The following is a 20,178-nucleotide window of genomic DNA, read 5'->3' on the forward strand; positions in this document are numbered from 1 at the left end:
TGCAAACTCCACCCAGTCACCCAAGGCCGGAATTGAACCCGGGATCCTGGAGCTGTGAGGCAGCAGTGCTAACCACTGTGCCGCCATGCCGCCCACTCACATTTACAGAAAAGAACAAGACCATGCTATGAATATACAACAAAGGCAGCAGGATGAAGGACCAAAAAAAAGCCATCAGACGACAATGAGCTGATGGCTGGTCAGATGAGGATGTTGCAGAGGACAATGGCTCTTGATTGAATCATCCTGAATAAACAGGAGTATAAATTATCCCATTAACAACTTGGGGTCTGGGTTGTGGGCGTATACCTATGACTCAATGCTAACGTACCATAACATAAAGGAAGGAACATCAGAACAGATCCTTGGTGGTAACCTGGGAGCCTCCAGGCACATCCACGGCAAGAAGAAGGGACCCTGGGTTTTGAAGCCCAGAGACAACATCCACATCGAGTAATTGTAGCCCAGCCAGCCTCCTTCATCAAGTGTGGGTAAAACCTAAAGCGCAGCTGTGAGTCTGAGTCTTACTTTGTTGAGTGACTGAATTGTGAATACAATTACGTTAAACCGTGAACCTGTTTTGTCCTTTGTTCATCTCACAGAGGACCTGGGTAAAACTTTTGATTGATATACTGGTCGAAGTATCTGAGGTTTTACAGACACAACACTTGTTGATTCAGAATGTCAGCAGCTGGGTATGAAGTTGGAAATCATTTCAACCATTAGAGCCGAGCTCACGAATAATATTTATTTTTACTCAATGTGATCTACATTGAACAGTCCCAGTTTTTTTTTAATAAATTTAGAGTACCCAATTATTGTTTTCCAATTAAGGGGCAATTTAGCGTGGCTAATCCACCTACCCTGCACATCTTTGGGTTGTGGGGGTGAAACCCACGCAGGCACGGGGAGAATGTGCAAACTCCACACGGACAGTGACCCAGGGCCGGGATTCGAACCCGGGTCCTCAGCGCCGTAGGCAGCAATGCTAACCACTGTGCCACCGTGCTGCCCGAACAGTCCCAGTTAACGTCTCTTCACAGTAGCCATACACAAATGAAGCTTGTGGCTTTCCCAGACTAGCAGTGCTCCGAATACTACACTTTTGTTGAAAATAAAAAACACAATTTTTGCACTGATGGCTTGCACTTTGTCTGAGGAATAGGGGTCCATTGAGTCCGTCTTTCAAAACATTGGAATAAGCACGATTAGCTTCCTTCTCTGCGGCAACAAAAGGTTAGGGAAATACATAAAATTAGAATTCTGATCGAGAAGTAGAAAAAGTAGTAAAATTCCCAAATATTAAAAGTTAGTCTAAATTTTCTCCTTTGTACTGCTACTCCAATGTTGTAAAAACTGAAATTTAGTTTAAAAATAAAATCTGGAAATAAAAAGCTGACATCAGTAAAAAATGACAATGAAGTTGTCAGTCAGTCACAAAATTCAACAGGCTTAATGTCCTTCAGGAACAAACACCTACTACTTCTCAGCCTCCATGCAACTCCCACACCAATGTAGTTGACTCCTAACTCCCCTGTGAAACAGCCTTAAATAACATTCTGTTGTGTCACTTTGTTCCCGACAGATCAAATTCTTAGGACAACTAGAGATGGACAATAAATGCCAGTTTTTCCAGCAAAGCCCATAGCCAAAGAATGTTTTTTACAAATTGATTTTGTTCCATAGCCCAGTGGAAGTTTAGAATGAATGCACCAGTTTTTTGTGTGCATTTATGCTACAAGTTTAAGAGGATAACCACCTTTCAAAATAAATGCCGCTTCGCTGTTCAAAGCGAAGAGTGAGAATGCTCATTATTGGTACCATGTAATTAACCTGAAAAGCAGGAGACAAGTGAAATTTTATTTAATTCAAACTTTGTGGATTTTATTATTGTCACTCAATTGTGAACCTCACATTGAATCAGGGTTTTCAAAGTGGGGGTTGTGACCTGTGGGTGGGTCGAGGTATTAAAAAATGGATCCTCAAAGTTCGCCTGATCTTTTTCTCTCTGGTAGATTTTTATTTCCTTAAACTAAAGAAAAAAGTTTAAATTCATGCGGTTAATTTTCATATAGATTATAACTTAAAATAGATTATGAAAGTAAACTTGCTCAGAATATAAAAACAGATAGTAAAAGTTTCTACAAATATATAAAAGAAAAAGAGAGTGGCTAAGGTAAATATTGGTCCTTTAGAGCAGTGCTACTCAAAGTGTGGTACGCGTACCGGTGCCGGTACGCGAGCCATCGTCTGCCGGTACGTGACTGCAATGACTGTTCTGTCTTGTCACACTAACTTTCACCATCGATCACTTTATCAATATTTGTTGCCACAAATTGAAAAATATATATTGCACCTAGAAAATGGTTAATGCGATTCTGGCAACCACCTGCATTCTGCTTTCTTCAATACTAGTTCATCTTTCGACCTCGAAAGATAATAGACAATGCCCAGTTTTCCTGCACCAAAGTCAAGCTCCTATACCGAGCCAGATTGGCTAGTATTTGAATGGACTGATAAAGTATTAAACCCACTGCACCATTCAGTTTTATTCTGATTCTCAATGCAGACACATTTTACTCGCGGGTGGTGAACGGAAGGGACTGAAGGGTGTGAAAATGCAATAAGATGCCAATGACCGAGCGATAGAGAGCAGGACGAAATCTATTATCTTACTCTTCTCAATATCTGGCACCTTCATACTTTTGTGGTTGGTAATTTCTGAGGAGCTTTATATTATACATTTTCAGGGAGCACTCTAAATTATTATAATCCTTCGGCATAGCGATTCGACAAGTTGGAACAATGCTGCTGAATTCAAATTGCTGTACAAACTCCCTTATTTATGCAGAAACTCAGTCCAAGTTCAGAGATTAAGTGAAAAATCTGGTTTCCTCAATTTTTCGACGTGACTACCAAAGAAAACTGAAAACAGCTTTCCAACGACTGAATGCAAAATGTTTTTCCCATCAGGGATTCATGGCTGCAACAACAACTCGACCGGACGGGAAACAATAAAGCCATCGGTCCCAATGGTATTCCAGTTGTGCTCCTCAAAGCTGCTTGGCCAATGCCTAGATCAAGACTCCAAGCATGCATTCCATTCACGTTGGGGGACAATAACTCCCAATGCAGTCACCACATCCGATTTTCAACTTCAGGGATACGACAACTGTAACCAAGGGTAAGAATGTCCATGCTGGCGTGCCAACAATGTTTTCTCTTTTGTCCCGAACAGTGGATATGCTGACTTGTACTCGCTGAAAGCGCCTCCTTACTATAGGTAAGTCAATCCTCTGAGGGGCACACTATGGCTTCAGGAGTCTGAGAGGAAACTGCGGCAATACGTTAACAGAAGAAACATGCAAGACATCCGTAAACGACTGCCCTATGTTTGTGACACAATAAATTGTGTGCGGCCTTGTGAATTTAGTTCTGCAGATTTAGAATCCTACGAAAGGTCATCACAACAGTTCAAGGACATAGTGACAATATGACTTCAACTGTTACTTGTGGACACCATGATATCGATGTTTCATGCGGGATAGAGAGGGCAGTAAAAAGGGGTGGAGCAGTTGCGTTACTGGTCAGAGAGGATATCACAGCTGTGCTGAAGAAGGGCACTATGAAGGACTCGAGCAATCAGGCGATATGGGCAGAGCTCATGAATAGGAAGGGTGCGGTAACAATGTTGGGGCTGTACTACAGACTTCCCAACAGCGAGCGTGAGATCGAGGTACAAATATGTAAACAGATCATGGAAAGATGTAGGAGCAACAGGGTGGTGGTGATAGGGGATTTTAATTTTCCCAATATTGACTGGGATACACTTAGTATCAGAGGTCTAGATGGAGCAGAATTTGGAAGGAGCCTCCGGGAGGGTTTTCTGGAGCAGTATACAAATAGTCCAACTCGGGAATGGGTCAAATTGGACCTGGTGTTGGGTAATGAGCCCGGCCAAATGGTTGAAGTTTCAGTCGGGGATTACTTTGAGAATAGTGTCATGTGAGAGTGTCTTTAATAATTGGATGCTTAAGAAATTTACCCTTAAGAAAGGAAGCTGATCAAATTACTGAAGTGATGTCACAGGGGGGAGCTGAGCTCACTTCGGCTTCTGTTTTTTTAAGTTTCAGTTTGCGCAAAACTTGGGTGTGGCTGTGAGCTGCATTACCGGCGAACTGTGCCATGAAGCACTATCTCTTAATTATTTGGTGAAATCGGAATTGTAAAGCGGTCTCAGTTACGAATATAAATCTAATGTGCTTCTGTTTGAAGGATTTGTTAAGTCTTTTGTATGTGTAAAGAAACAGTTTGCAGGATTGGGTTGTGTTGTATTATTTTCGGGGTTATCTTTGATTTAAGGGGTGTTAAAAGATCTCATGTTAATTTAAAAGGTTAATTTGAGTCCATGGAATAAGCATTGTTTTCTTTTAAACACCACATGTCCATAATTGTAGTACCACACCTGGGGACTAAGCCATGTGCTTAAAAAGCAACAATAGATTAAAGTTGTGGTTTGGCTGAACTCCTTCATACATTTTGAGGTTCCAAAAACACCTCTCCCATAACAATTGGGGGCACGAGGGGGATAAAAGTTTATCTGTTGGATTGGCTTTTTTGAACTTGAGACAAGGAAGGATTTTTGCTTTTCCGGTGTGGTATTTTTAGTTTAAGTGGGGAGTGTCTTGTGGACAATGGCTCTTTCAGAGGCTCAGAAATTGTTGGGGTGGGGGTGGAGACGGTGACACGCAGTACCTTACCGACAGAGACTAAAAGCAGCCTGTTAGATTTGGAAAAAGCATTGCAGTGAACATTAGCGGGCAAAATGCGAAAAGGTGGTTAAGCATTTAAAGTTGCCTGAAATGCCGTTTGATTGATTGGAATGGCAAACATTCAGTTGAAAATTAAACAAATGGAACATGAGAAAGAATTAAAGCGGCTTGAATACAAATGAGAGAAAGGAAAAAAAGGAAGTGAGAGAGAGGAAAAAGGAAAGAGAAAGAAAGGAGAAAAGAAAGAAGCCCTTGCAGAAAAAAGAAAAAGAAAGGAAGATACAGATCAGGTAAAAAGATAAAGAGAGGGAGTTTGAACTTCAGAAAATGGCTGGGAAACATGACAGTCAGTTAAAATTGGCAGACGGAAATGGAAACGTATAGTTGGATGATAGTGATGAGGATAGTGAAAAAGAGCGTAATAGTCAAAGACCTGTTGGGGATCTCATTTATATATGCCCAGGCTTTGCCAAGGTTTGAGGAAAATTAGGTAGAAGGCGTTTTCATTTCATTTGAGAACATAAAAAACATAAGAACATAAGAACTAGGAGCAGGAGTAGGCCATCTGGCCCCTCGAGCCTCCTCCGCCATTCAATGAGATCATGGCTGATCTTTTGTGGACTCAGCTCCACTTTCCAGCCCGAACACCATAACCCTTAATTCTTCAAAAAACTATCTATCTTTACCTTTAAAACATTTAATGAAGGAGCCTCAACTGCTTCACTGGGCAAGGAATTCCATAGATTCACAACCCTTTGGGTGAAGAAGTTCCTTCTAAACTCAGTCCTAAATCTACTTCCCCTTATTTTGAGGCTATGTCCCCTAGTTCTGCTTTCACCCACCAGTGGAAACAACCTGCCCGCATCTATCCTATCTATTCCCATCATAATTTTAAATGTTTCTATAAGATCCTTTTATTATATATCCATTATATTTTTCCAGTATAAATGAATATTACTACGAATGTTCAAATAATATTTTGTCGGATTGTATACAATTATTTATATGGCACAAAATGGTACCAGTCCCTGGCACACTGGGAAGACTTGTTACGTCAATGATGACTGGCCTTAGAATGAATAAGACATCATGTCCTCATGTTTAGTACAGATAGTCTCAAAATGCCCCTGCAATAAGACATATCTCAAAAAAAAAAACTGGGGGTTCACATCCCCCCCTGAACCCCCAGCTGGATTGGCTTGTTTCGCTCACCGGTCCCTGGCACATTGGAAAAAAAACTGCCGGTCCGCCACATCAGATAGTTTGAGAAGCACTGCTTTAGAGGATGAGAAGGGAGTTTTAATAATGGGAGATGAGGAAATGGCTGAGGAACTGAACAGGTATTTTGGGTCGGTCTTCACAGTGGAAGACACAAATAACATGCCAGTGACTGATAGAAATGAGGCTATGACAGGTGAGGACCTTGAGAGGATTGTTATCACTAAGGAGGTAGTGATGGGCAAGCTAACGGGGCTAAAGGTAGACCAGTCTCCTGGCCCTGATGGAATGCATCCCAGAGTGCTAAAAGAGATGGCTAGGGAAATTGCAAATGCACTAGTGATAATTTACCAAAATTCACTAGACTCTGGGGTGGTCCCGGCGGATTGGAAATTAGCAAATATGACACCAGTTTAAAAAAGGAGGTAGGCAGAGAGCGGGTAATTATAGGCCAGTGAGCTTAACTTCGGTAGTAGGGAAGATGCTGGAATCTATCATCAAGGAAGAAATAGCGAGGCATCTGGATGGAAATTATCCCATTGGGCAGACGCAGCATGGGTTCATAAAGGGCAGGTCGTGCCTCACTAATTTAGTGGAATTTTTTGAGGACATTACCAGTGCGGTAGATAACAGGGAGCCAATGGATGTGGTTTATCTGAATTTCTAGAAAGCCTTTGACAAGGTGCCACACAAAAGGTTGCTGCATAAGATAAAGATGCATGGCATTAAGGGTAAAGTAGTAGCATGGATAGAGGATTGGTTAATTAATAGAAAGCAAAGAGTGGGGATTAATGGGTGTTTCTCTGGTTAGCAATCAGTAGACACCTGGGTAGCATGGTAGCACAGAGGTTAGCACTGTGGCTTCACAGTGCCAGGGTCCCAGGTTCAATTCTCCGCTGGGTCACTGTCTGTGCAGAGTCTGCACGTTCTCCCAGTGTCTGCGTGGGTTTCCTCCGGGTGCTCCGGTTTCCTCCCACAGTCCAAAGATGTGCAGGTTAGGTTGATTGGCCATGATAAATTGCCCATAGTGTCCAAAATTGCCCATAGTGTCCAAAATTGCCCTTAGTGTTGGGTGGGGTTACTGGGTTATGGGGAAAGGGTGGAGGTGTTGACCTTGGGTAGGATGCTCTTTCCAAGAGCCAGTGCAGACTCGATGGGCCGAATGGCCTCCTTCTGCACTGTAAATTCCATGATAATCCATTATCTGAGAAGTCACGAATGATGCTGAACGTTATGTAGTCATCTGCGAACATCCCCATTTCTGGCCCTTGTTCCGCACTGTAACCAATCACTATTTGTCGATGTACCAATTGTCAATGTACTCGGTCGATATTTTGTCTATGTACGTACTGTGTACGTTCCCTTGGCCACAGAAAAATACTTTTCACTGTACTTCTATACATGTGACAATAAATCAATCAAAAGTTCCTTGGGCAGCGCCTTCCAAAGCCATGACCACTACCATCTAGAAGGACAAGAGCAACAGAAACCTGGGAACCCCACCGCTTGGAGGTTCCCCTCTAAGTCACTCATCACCCCGAATTGGAAATATATCGCCATTCCTTCCTTATAGCTGGGTCAAAATCCTGGAACTCCCTCCCTAACTATGCTGGGGTGTACCTGTACCCTCAGGGACTGCAGCGGCTCAAGGAGGCAGCTCACCACCATCTTCTGCAGGGAAACTAGGGATGGGCAACAAATGCTGGTTTAACCAGTGACGCCCACATCCTGTAAATGAATTTTTAAAAATATCAATTTAAAATGAGATGACATCTGAAAAATGTGGGTGGCTAATGCACAGAAAAGGAGTGTATTGTCTAATTTTGGACATTTATTTTGAATCTGTAAGCTGATGAGAGGAAAAAGAGTCATTGTATTTCTTTGAAGCTGAATTCAAGTATCTATGTTAACATAGTGCAACCAGATCAGCGAATGTGTTTAGGTAGGTGGGATGGAATACTAGGTGTAAAATCCTCAGGTCAACTCAGCAGCTTTTTGTTACTTTGGAGCCCAGAGTTAAATCTCGGGTTCGAGTTGGAAACATCCGATTGAACAAAACCAGCGATGTCGGTGTCGAGAATGTGAAACTGTTGATTAGGAGTGAAATTTACAGTATACAAGGTGAAATTATTTTGTTGCCATGCCACATCTTGGCTTAAAGAATGCAGAACTAAATACAATTTACAATCATAAGTAAGGAAGATAATTTATATTGATTTTTAATGAACAGAAGTGAATAAACCTAAATAGGAAGTGAACGTGGTGCGGCTTGTGAGGGCCAGCCACTGGGTAAAAGAGGGCCGCTGGAAAAAGTTTGAAAAACACTGATCTATATTGTTTGTTTAAATCCACATCATTAAAGTACAAAATACAGCCTGAGCCACACAAAACAACATTCTTTGCATACTTCCTGAGGTAGTGTTCATTTTGGAATAGTTCAGTCATTCAATAACCAAACAAAAATACCACTCACACTGTACCAATTGCACAAACTTCATAAAAATGTTGGAAATTAACTTTCGGTGGTGGCCATGGAGTGAGTGGTCGCACATTTGGTGGTTCCCGCTCAAGGTGGATTTTTTTTAGTCTTTTCCTACCCCCATGGCATAGTATTTGAAGGTAAAAGGTACAGGAGTGCCTGGGGAAGATAATACCCCTCTGGTGTGGTTGGTGGATGGATCAGCGGACAAGGAGTGGTGCAAAGAAAGAGCAGTGGGAACACGAGAGTTTTCATGGTGCACCATAGGAAGAGATGGCGGAGAACAAGGAGGGCGCCCAGTGATCGACGGAGCAGTTGGTATAGAGCTCCTGAACAATAAGTTTTGGCAACAGAGGAAAGAGGCCCTGGAAGACCTAGCCAAGGTGGTGGAACCGCTGTTGTCTGTGAGTTGAGCAGAGGCTGGAGTCCCAGGGCCAGGCGATCCAGAAGAAGTGGAGGAGGCGGTGGGGGAGCACAAGGAGCAGTTGGCCTCGTTGGTGGCGGAGGTGGGAGTGATGCGGGAGAGGCTGAAGACGCCGAGGGAGAAGGTGGAAGATCTGGAGAATCGCTCCAGGAGGCAAAAGTTTAGGATTGCCTGGATGCCTGAAGGTTTTGAAGATGCAGAGGCCGCTGTGTAATTGGAAAGGATGCTGAAGAAATTGATGGGGGAAGGTGTCTTCGTTTGGCCTCTGGAGGTGGACTGAGCACACAGGGCCCTGAAGAGGAGGCCGCAGGCAGGGGAGCCACCAGGGGCGATGGTGGTACGGTTGCACCGCTTTCTGGACAAGGGGAAGACCCTTCAATGGGTGAGGGTTGTGGGTTGCTGGTGGATGAGGTGTGTGAGCAGGTGAGGGTTGCCATTTGGGGCTGCGTGGAGCTGAATGACACAGAACAATTCAGCCGCACAGGGAGAAAATGGAGCGGGAGGAGAAGGCAAGACTGGTGGACGTGATTTTGAGAGTGGACAGGAGATATTTGGAGGCGCTGGAGGCATGGTTATTGAAGGAGAGGCAGAGGCTCCAGTTGGAGTTTAGACTACTTTCTACTGGGAAGACAGTGGGGGAGGTACAGAGGGCCAGAGAGGCAGTGTGCTAATATGGGGACAAGGTGAGCAAGATGTTGGCCAATCAGTTGAGAAGGCGGGAGGTGGCGAGGGAGATCGGTAACGTTAGGGATGATGAGGGCAAGGTGGTGATGGACCTGGGGTGGGTGAATGGGGTGTTCGAGGCATTTTATAGGAAGGTCTACAAGTCGGAGCCCCTAACTGGGGAGGAGAGGATGCGGCAGTTTGTGGATGGGTTAGAGCTTCCCCAAAGTGGAGGAGGGGTTGGTTCACGGATTGGGGGCCCCATTTTGGCTGAGGGAGGTGATGGATGGTATGGGGACGATGCAGGCAGGGAAGGCTGCAGGAACAGATAGGTTCCCGGTAGAGTTTTATAAAAGGTTTGGGGCAGACCTGGGGCCACTGCTGGTGAGGGCGTATAATGAAGCAAGGCAGAGGCGGGAACTCCCCCCCCCCTCAAATAACAAAAGAACAAAGAAATGTACAACACAGGAACAGGCCCTTCAGCCCTCCAAGCCTGTGCCGACCATGCTGCCCGTCTAAACTACAATCTTCTACACTTCCAGGGTCCGTATCCCTCTATTCCCATCCTATTTATGTATTTGTCAAGATGCCCCTTAAATGTCACTATCTTCCCTGCTTCCACCACCTCCTCCAGCAGCGAGTTCCAGGCACCCACTACGCTCTGCGTAAAAAACTTGTATCGCACATCTCCTCTGAACCTTGCCCCTCACATCTTAAACCTATGCCCCCTAGTAATGGACCCCTCTACCCTGGGAAAAAGCCTCTGACTAGCCACTCTGACTGTGCCCCTCATAATTTTGTAGACCTCTATCAGGTTGCCCCTCAACCTCCGTCGTTCCAGTGAGAACAAACCGTGTTTATTCAACTGCTTCTCATAGCTAATGCCCTCCATACCAAGCAACATCCTGGTAAATCCCTTCTGCACCCTCTCTAAAGCCTCCACATCCTTCTGGTAGTGCGGCGACCAGAATTGAACACTATACTCCAAGCGTGGCCTAACTAAGGTTCTATACAGCTGCAACATGACTTGCCAATTCTTATACTCAATGCCCCGGCCAATGAAGGCAAGCATGCCCTATGCGTTCTTGACTACCTTCTCCACCTGTGTTGCCCCTTTCAGTGACCTGTACACCTAGATCTCTCTGACTCTCAATACTCGAGGGTTCTATCATTCACTGTATATTCCCTAACTACATTAGACCTTCCAAAATCCATTACCTCACATTTGTCCGGATTAAACTATATCTGCCATCTCTCTGCCCAAGTCTCCAAACAATCTAAATCCTGCTGTATCCTCTGACAGTCCTCATCGCTATCCGCAATTCCACCAACATTTGTGTCGTCTGCAAACTTACTAATCAGACCAGTTACATTTTCCTCCAAATCATTTATATATACTACGAACAGCAAAGGTCCCAGCACTGATCCCTGCGGAACACCACTAGTCACAGCCCTCTAATCAGAAAAGCACCCTTCCATTGCTACTCTCTGCCTTCTATGGCCTAGCCAGTTCTGTATCCATCTTGCCAGCTCACCCCTGATCCCGTGTGACTTCACCTTTTGTACCAGTCTACCATGAGGGACTTTGTCAAAGGCCTTACTGAAGTCCATATAGACAACATCCACTGCCCTACCTGCATTAATCATCTTTGTGATCTCTTCGAAAAACTCTATCAAGTTAGTGAGACACAACCTCCCCTTCACAAAACCATGCTGCCTCTCGCTAATACGTCCATTTGAACAAAGAACAAAGAAAAATTACAGCACAGGAACAGGCCCTTCGGCCCTCCAAGCCTGCGCTGATCCAGATCCTCTATCGAAAACTGTCTCCTATTTTCTAAGGATTTGTATACCTCTGCTCCCTGCCCATTCATGTATCTGTCTGGATACATCTTAAATGACGCTATCCAAATGGGAATAGATCCTGTCTCGAAGAATTCTATCCAGTAATTTCCCTACCACTGACACAAGGCTCATCGGCCTGTATTTCCCTGGATTATCCTTGCTACCCTTCTTAAACAAAGGAACAACATTGGCTATTCTCCAGTCCTCCGGGACATCACCTGAAGTCAGTGAGGATCCAAAGATTTCTGTCAAGGCCTCAGCAATTTCCTCTCTAGCCTCCTTCAGTAGCTCCCATCAGGCCCTGGGGACTTATCTACCTTAATACCTCGTCTTTTTGGATCTCAATGTGACCCAGGCTATCTACACACCCTTCTCCAGACTCAACATCCACCAATTCCTTCTCTTTGGTGAATACTGATGCAAAGTATTCATTTAGTACCTCGCCCATTTCCTCTGGCTCCACACATAGATTCCCTTGCCTATCCTTCAGTGGGCCAACCCTTTCCCTGGCTACCCGCTTGCTTTTTATGTACGTGTAAAAAGCCTTGGGATTTCCCTTAACCCTATTTGCCAAAGACTTTCCGTGACCCCTTCTAGCCCGCCTGACTCCTTGCTTAAGTTCCTTCCTCTTTTCCTTATATTACACACAGGCTTCGTCTGTTCCCAGTCTTCTAGCCCTGACAAATGCCTCCTTTTTCTTTTTGACGAGGCCTACAATATCTCTCGAAATTTGCTATATTTATCCTTCTTCCGCACAGGAACATGCCGGTTCTGAATTCCTTTCAACTGACATTTGAAAGCCTCCCCCATGTCAAACATCCGCCCCCAATCTAGGTTCTTCAGTTCCCGCCTAATATTGTTATAATTAGCCATCCCCCAATTTAGCACATTCACCCCAGGACCACTCTTATCCTTGTCTACCAGCACTTTAAAACGTACTGAATTGTGGTCACTGTTCCTGAAATGCTCCCCTACTGAAACTTCTACCACCTGGCCGGGCTCATTCCCCAATACCAGGTCCAGTACAGCCCTTCCCTAGTTGGACTATCTACATATTGTTTTAAGAAGCCCTCCTAGATGCTCCTTACAAACTCTGCCCCGTCTAAGCCCCTAGCACTGAGTCCCAGTCAATATTGGGGAGTTGAAGTCTCCCATCACAACAACCCTGTTGTTTTTACTCGTTTCCAAAATCTGTCTACTGATCTGCTCCTCTATCTCCCGCTGGCTGTTGGGAGGCCTGTAGTAAACCCCAACATTGTGACTGCACCCTTCTTATTCCTGATCTCTACCCATATAGTCTTGCTGCCCTCTGAGCTGTCCTCCCGTAGTACAGCTGTGATATTCCCCCGAACCAGTTGCGCAACTCCACCACCCCTTTTACATCCCCCTCTATCCCGCCTGAAACATCTAAATCCTGGAATGTTTAGCTGCTAATACTCATTGTCGCAGGCTTCCATCTCCTGGATTTTGAAGAGGGACAAGCACATGGAGCAGTGTGGGTTGTATCGCCCAATATCACTATTGAAAGTGGACGGCAAGTTATTGGCAACGGTGTTGGCATTATGAATTGAGGACTGTGTCCTGGGGGTGATAGGCGAGGATCAGACAGGTTTTGTGAAGCGTAGGCAATTGACGGCAAATGTGAGGAGGCTACTTAATGTAATTATGATGCTTTTGAAGGGGCAAGAGGTAGTGGTAGCAATGGACGCGGAGAAGGCATTTGATCGAGTGGAGCGGGAGTATTTGCTGGAGGTGCTGGTGCGGTTTGGGTTCAGGCAGGGGTTTGTGGACTGGGTCAGGCTGCTATAGAAACCACCAGTCATGAGCGTGCAGACGAATCGAGTGAGTTTGGGGTACTTCGGGCTGCATCGTGGGACGAGGCAGGGGTGCCCGCTCTCCACATTGCTTTTCACCTTGGCGATAGAGCCACTGGCAATGGTGCTTAGGGCATCGAGGGACTTGAGAGGGATTGAGTTGGGAGGGGGGGGGGGGGGGGGGGGGTGAGCAATTTCGGAGGCATCATGGAAATCATGGGGGAATTTAGCCAGTTGTCGGGATACAAATTAAACATGGGATAGAGTGAGGTGTTCCTGATTGGAGGCCAGGAAAGGAGACGTGAGGAGTTGCCGTTTAGGGTGGTGGGGGCAAGTTTCAGATGTTTGGGTATTCAGGTAGCACATATTAAAAACTGAACTTGGCTCGGCTGATAGAGCAGATGAAGAGGGACTTTAAAAGGCCTGATGTGCTGCCACTGTCGGGGTGGGTGCAAATAGTGAAAATGATGGTGCTGCTGAGGTTTGTTTATATTTCAGAACCTCCCAATTTCTGTTTCCAAGTCGATTTTTAGTAAGGTCAACAGGCTGATCTCTGGGTTTGAGAGTGCGGGGAAGACCCCGTGGATCTGGCAGGCTCTTGGAGTGAGGGGCTGACGTTGCCGAATATGAACTATTATTGGGTGCCGAATTTTGCTGTGGTCAGGAAATGGGCTGTGGGGGAGGGATCGGTGTGGGAGGCAGCATTGTGCAGGGGTATGTGTTTGAGGGCTTTGTTGTTGACGCCTTTACCGTTCTCACCGGCCAGGTACTCAGCGGGCAGTGGTGGTGTCAGCCCGAAAGAGGCTGGCTCAAGGGGCTGGTTTAGCACAGGGCTAAAAAGCTGGATTTTAAAGCAGACCAAGGCAGGCCAGCAGCACGGTTCAATTCCCGTACCAGCCTCCCCGAACAGGCGCCGGAATGTGGCGATTCGGGGCTTTTCACAGTAACTTCATTTGAAGCCTACTTGTGACACTAAGCGATTTTCATTTTTTCATTTCATTTCAAAAAGAGTGTGGGGGCAGTGGAGGCAGCATCTGGGGCTAGAGAGTGCGTCAGTGTGGGCGCCGATCTGCAATAACCATAGGTTTGCACCGGCGGGACTGGATGCGAGGTTTGAGGATGGCGGCAGGCAAGGATTAAGTGGTTTAGCGACTTGTTTATAGGGGGCAAATTCACGGGGCTGGAAGACTTGGAGGAAGTGTGCGAGTTACCCTGGGGGGGATGGCTTTAGGTACCTGCAGGTTCGAGACTTTGTAAAGAGAGAGGTGTCGTCCTTTCATGGGATGCAGGACAAGTTGCTGTCAAAGGACAAAATAGGGGAGGGGAAGGTATCAGATGTCATACTAGTTGGTGGAATGCGAGGGAGCCCTGGTGGGGGATATTAAGCGTAAATGGGAGGATCTGGGAGGTGAGGTGGGGGCGGAGACATGGGCAGTAGCGAAAGCAACCTAGTCATGTGTGAGGTTAAGCCTCATCCAGTTTAAAGTGGTACATAGGGCTCATATGACGGTGGCGAGGGCAAGTAGATACTTTGCGGGGGTAGAGGATAGGTGTGGCCGGTGTGGGTGGGGGGGGGGGCACAAATCACGTCCGCATGTTTTGGACGTGTCTGAGATTGAGAGGGATCTGACAGGGGTTCTCGGACGTGGTGGGTGTGGAAGTGGTTCAGAGTCCAGAAGTGGCGATACTCCCAGGTGTCAAAAGACCTGGGAGTCCAAGGAGTGACAGAGGCCACTATTTTTGCCTTTGCCTCCCTGATAGCCCGGAGACGGATTTTGCTAGGGTGGCGGTACTCAGAGCCGCCGAAAGCGGGAGTGTGGGTAAGCGACCTGGCAGAATTCCTGAGGCTGGAGAAAGTCAAGTTTGCTTTGAGGAGTTCGGCAGAGAGGTTCATCAGGAGGTGGAAGCCACGTATTGATTTATTTAAGGAGGTTTGAAGGGTCAGCAAGGGGGGGGGGGGGTCAAGAGGGTCAAAATGGAGAATGCGAGGTGGGGTTGGCGTTAGGAGAGCAGGTGGGGTGTGGTTGTTTATTGAATTGTCTTGTGAAAATGCCTTGAATATAAATATGAAGTTAGTGAGCCTTATTTAAGATACCACATAGTACACTCACAACTAAGGTCAGACTTTGTGGAGTTAGGGGACAAGTAGCAAACTGGATACAAATTTGGCTACGAAGCAAAAAGATTATGGGTTAAAAGATAGCTACTCAGGCTGAGAAAGGTGGGAAGTGGTGGAACACAAGGATTGGTGTCAGGGCCACTGTTGATCTCCATTGTACTTCCAATTTCCGAGTCAGGTCAATGTTAAAATTTTCATACTACACTTGATTTGGGGCTATGATTAATACAGAGGAGGACTCTGACAAATTCAGGATGACTTGCAGAACAGGTCTGCAATTGGCAAATGCACTGCAATATCGGTAAGTGGGAGGCGGTACATTTTGCTTGGGGAATAAGGAGATCACATACTGCTTGAAAAACTAGTGTGAAAAATGGAGCAGACGAATATCTAGGGGTATACAGGGCCACAAATTACGAAAAAATAATGACAGATTAATAAAACCATTTAAGATAACAGCATTGGGAAGTTTGTTTTCAGAGTGCTGACATTGAAAAGCAGAGAAACATAGAAAGATAGAAAATAGGAGGCCATTTGGCCCTTTGATTCTGCTCCACCATGCATTATGATTGTGGCTGATCATCAAGTTCAATACCCTGATCATGTCTCCCCCCCCCCCCCCCCCTCCCTCCCTCCATATCCCTCAATTCCTTTAGCCCCGAGACCTATGTCTAATTACTTCTTGAAATTATACAATGTTTTGGACTCAACTACTTTCTGTGGTAGTGAATTCCACAGATTCACCATTCCGGGTGAAGAAATGTCTCCTCACCTCAGTCCTCAAAAGGTTTACCCCTTAGCCTCAAACTATGAAAAATGAAAATCGCTTATTGTCACAAGTAGGGGAGCCTCACGGTAGCATGGTGGTTAGCATCAATGCTTCACAGCTCCAGGGTCCCAGGTTCGATTCCCGGCTGGGTCACTGTCTGTGTGGAGTCCGCACGTCCTCCCCGTGTGTGCGTGGGTTTCCTCCGGGTGCTCCGGTTTCCTCCCACAGTCCAAAGATGTGCAGGTTAGGTGGATTGGCCATGCGAAATTGCCCGTAGTGTAAGGTTAATGGGGGGATTGTTGGGATACGGGTTACGTGGGTTTAAGTAGGGTGATCATTGCTCGGCACAACTTCGAGGGCTGAAGGGCCTGTTCTGTGCTGTACTGTTCTATGTTCTATGTTCTAGGCTTCAAATGAAGTTACTGTGAAAAGCCCCTAGTCGCCACATTCCGGCGCCTGTTCGGGGAGGCTGGTACGGGAACTATGACCCCTAGTTCTGGAATCCCCCCCCATTAGGAACATTCTTTCTGAATCTACACCGTCTAATCCTGTTAGAATTGTATAACTTATGAGGTTCCCTCTCACTCTTCTAAACTCCAATGAATATAATCCTAACCAATTTAGTCTCTCCTCATATGACAGTCCGAGGACCCATTTTGGTCAGCCTTTGCTGCACTCCCTCCATAACAAGAACATCCTTCCTCAGATAAAGACAGCAAAACGGGACACAATTGTCACGTGTTGTCAATCTGCGTTGTCACGTGTCCTGAAGACCGCTTTGGAGAACGCTTACCTGGAGATCAACCGGGATCTTGGATTCATGTCGCATTACTGGTGTTGTAATTCTTACAGAATTACGTTGTTATACTTCAGGAAATCTTAAAACAGGTTGGGGCACTTTTCACTAGAGAATAAAAAACTGAAGCTGTGATCTGATAAAGATCTTATGATAGAGAGATAAGGTTTCCATCTGCAGTAGAAACCAGAACACCTTTGAACATAAAATATCACCAATAAACCAAACAGTGAATTCAGAAAAAACATCCTGACCCAGAGATTGGAACTCATTGCCACCCAAATTGATGAGGTGATGAGCATAGACAAATTGAAGGAAAAGGTAAACATACAAGGGGGAAAGGAATAGAAGGATAAATTGAGGTGATCAGAAGGGTGGATGGAAACTCAAACACAGGCAAGGACCTGTTAGACCTGTTTCTGCGCTGGAAACACTATGTTTGATAAAATTTTGGGGAGTTGGGGAGGTGGTGGAGTAGTGGTATTGTCGCTGGATTAGTAATCTAGAGACACAGGGTAATTCTCTGGGATTAAAATCTCACCAGGGCAGATGGTGGAATTTGAATTCAATAAAAACTGGAATTAAAAAGAAGTTTAATGATGACCATGAAACATTGGGCTGGATTCTCAATTATTGAGACTATGTCTCCATGCTGGCGTCAAAGCCACAGAGTTTTACTCTTGCAAATACTGGAAAAAAGTGACACCAGTGAATTCATAGACCTGCAGGGGGCTAGCAGGGACCCGGAGTAAATCTCGCAGCTTTTGCTGCAGATACGGGCCCCCCGCACTTCCAGGTCAGAGGCCGCAAATGCGCACGGCGGTGGCCTCCAGCGGCCGTGCCATGGTCCATGGCGGACTCGGACCGCGGAGCTGGACCCGACCCTCAAACCCCACACAAGCACTCCCCGGCTGCCTATAAGGGCCCCCTCTGGCCTCCGATCATCCCGTCCCCGACCAGGGTAGCCGCGGACTGAGTCTGCAGCTGACATGCAAGTACCCCGTTCGGCAATACCAGGTTAGTTCCATGCTGTCGGGAACTCGGCCGGTCGTGGGCGGAGGAAGTAGAGCGGGCCTCTGGCACTGGCCCCCGGCAGCGCGGCATACTCCCCGGTGACGCAGCTTTTCTTTGCCCGGAGAATCGTCAAACCGGCGGAGGGCCCGATTTCAGCATTAAACGGGATTCTCTACCCCACCGCCGACCGCAATTTTGGCGTCAGGGTGCGGACAATCCAGCCCATCGTCTTCGGGCGACACGGTGACACAGTGGTTAGCACTGTTGCTTCACAGCTCCAAGGTCCCAGGTTCAATTCTCGGCTTGGGTCACTGTCTGTGCAGAGTCTGCACATTCACACTAGGACTGTGAATGTTTCCTCTGGGTGCTCCGGTTTCCTCCCACAATCCAAAGATGTGCAGGATAGGTGGATTGGCCATGCTAAATTGCCCTTTGTTAGTTGGGGTTATGGGAATAGGCCGCAGGTTGGGTTTAAGTAGGGTGCTCTCTCCGAGGGCTAATGCAGACTTGATGGGCCAAAGGGCCTTCTTATGCACTGTCAATTCTATGAAATCATAACCTATTCAGGTGAATGAATAATTCAGACAAATGATTACATATAATTCTAATTTTGTACCATGAAAAATTAATTTAGTATGATAACCCAGTTTAATAATTAAACACGCAACATGCAGGCAGATCTACGCTGCTCTACTGACGGAGTAGGGGTGGCAAGGAGAGAAAGAGAAATAAAATCACTCAAATAAACATTAGGACGTATTGTAATGTCCTGGATTGAAGCAATACAGAACTGAAACCCAAACCTCAGTGACTCAGCTGCAGATGTCAGACATCTGCTATCAGGAGGAAAACAGGGCAGGTAAATAAGATTACGTGAGCTGCAACCATTAGCAGTGTTTACAAGTCAGGAACAACATGTGCTTATTCCGTCAAGTACCCCTCATAACCAGCAAGAGCGTGAGCGTCCTTTTAAAAGGGCACACTCCTCGTGTTGCGAAATTAAGCACCTGACTGATGACGCCAATCTTACAACTACACGACTTGGGCGACCAAAAAAATAACAACCCCTTATTCATCCGCAAATACTTCCACAGAATATAATCACAAATCGTTCTTCCTTAAAACAGGTAAAAGTTACAAAAATTTCAAAACAATTCACAAAAACATGATGTGGGAACCGAAGCTGGCCTGAGACCAACTCCGTCAAACAGGAAGTGAAAGATTAGTTTCCAACATAAAAACTTCAGTTCAACTGCACGAATTCCCAGTTCCTGGTGAGAAATCTGATAATTAGATGCAGCTTTAAAAAAAATAAGAGATAAGGAGGTATTGCTGTCAACATGAGGGGGGGATGTCAGGGCTGTGACTTATGGTCACCAAAAGCAAACCCAAAGCCACTTGAACACACAGGTCTATTGTTAGGATCAAAGCCAACATGCCACATCCTGGAGCCGGATGAGGGAAGGTTGACAGGCCTGGTCAGAGGAGGGAGAGGAGCCCCGGGCTGGAGTAGAGCCGAATGCCCCTGAGAGAGAGAGTATCCCCGCGGTTAATGGTACTCACACAGCTGGCCAGGGAGCAGATTGCAAGGCAGGCTCCCATGGTGACGGGTCCCGAGCTCTGAACCTCTGAGCCGCTGAGAAGACACTCTCACCACCCGTAGCTCTTCCCGGTTTCTGTTGGCCGAGCTTCACTCGGCAGCGTCCGGGTTCCGTTTACCTGGTCCCGCTCGGCTCTTTCCGGAAACACTCGGCGGCGCCTGAGTCCGCCCTCGCCTCAGACTCGGCAGCGCCACTGCCAGGCGGCCGTGATGATGTGGAGATGCCGGCGTTGGGTTGGGGTGAGCTCAGTCAGAAGTCTGACAACACCAGGTTAAAATCCGATAGGTTTGTTTCGAATCACTAGCTTTCGGAGATGAATGAAGGAGGAAGGAGCAGTGCTCCGAAAGCTAGTGTTTCGAAACAAACCTGTTGGACTTTAACCTGGTGTTGTAAGACTGCTTACTGCCAGGCAGGGAGGACCGTTCAATGACACTGCACATGTCCGCCTCAGAGCTTGGAGGACCTCTGCCCAAATACTCTTCCAGTCATGGAAAGGCAAGCTGGCACAATCCGTATCAACCTGTTTGTCCTCACATTTATCTGCGTCGAAAGCTGTACGTTGAGGTCGCACTCCAGAAGCCGGAGGCCACAATCAACACTGACACTCCAGTCCAGTGAAGATACCATATCTCACAGCTGAGACTTTAAAACGGGGAGCCATCCG

The 20,178-nt window shown here is 46.3% G+C and overlaps 1 protein-coding gene across 1 annotated transcript in view; it reads right to left on the reverse strand.

The window, feature by feature from the left end:
- Positions 1-19,648, reverse strand: part of LOC119967081 (serine incorporator 1-like) — a 65,527-nt gene extending 45,879 nt beyond the window's left edge. Inside the window, exon 1 of the mRNA XM_038799136.1 lies at positions 19,477-19,648. Coding sequence (XP_038655064.1) covers positions 19,477-19,515 — 39 coding nt within the window. The 5' untranslated portion in view covers positions 19,516-19,648. The remainder of the gene's footprint in view (positions 1-19,476) is intronic.
- Positions 19,649-20,178: the final 530 nt, after the last annotated feature.

Source organism: Scyliorhinus canicula, chromosome 1 (assembly GCF_902713615.1).
Source record: "Scyliorhinus canicula chromosome 1, sScyCan1.1, whole genome shotgun sequence".
Lineage (NCBI taxonomy): Eukaryota > Metazoa > Chordata > Chondrichthyes > Carcharhiniformes > Scyliorhinidae > Scyliorhinus > Scyliorhinus canicula.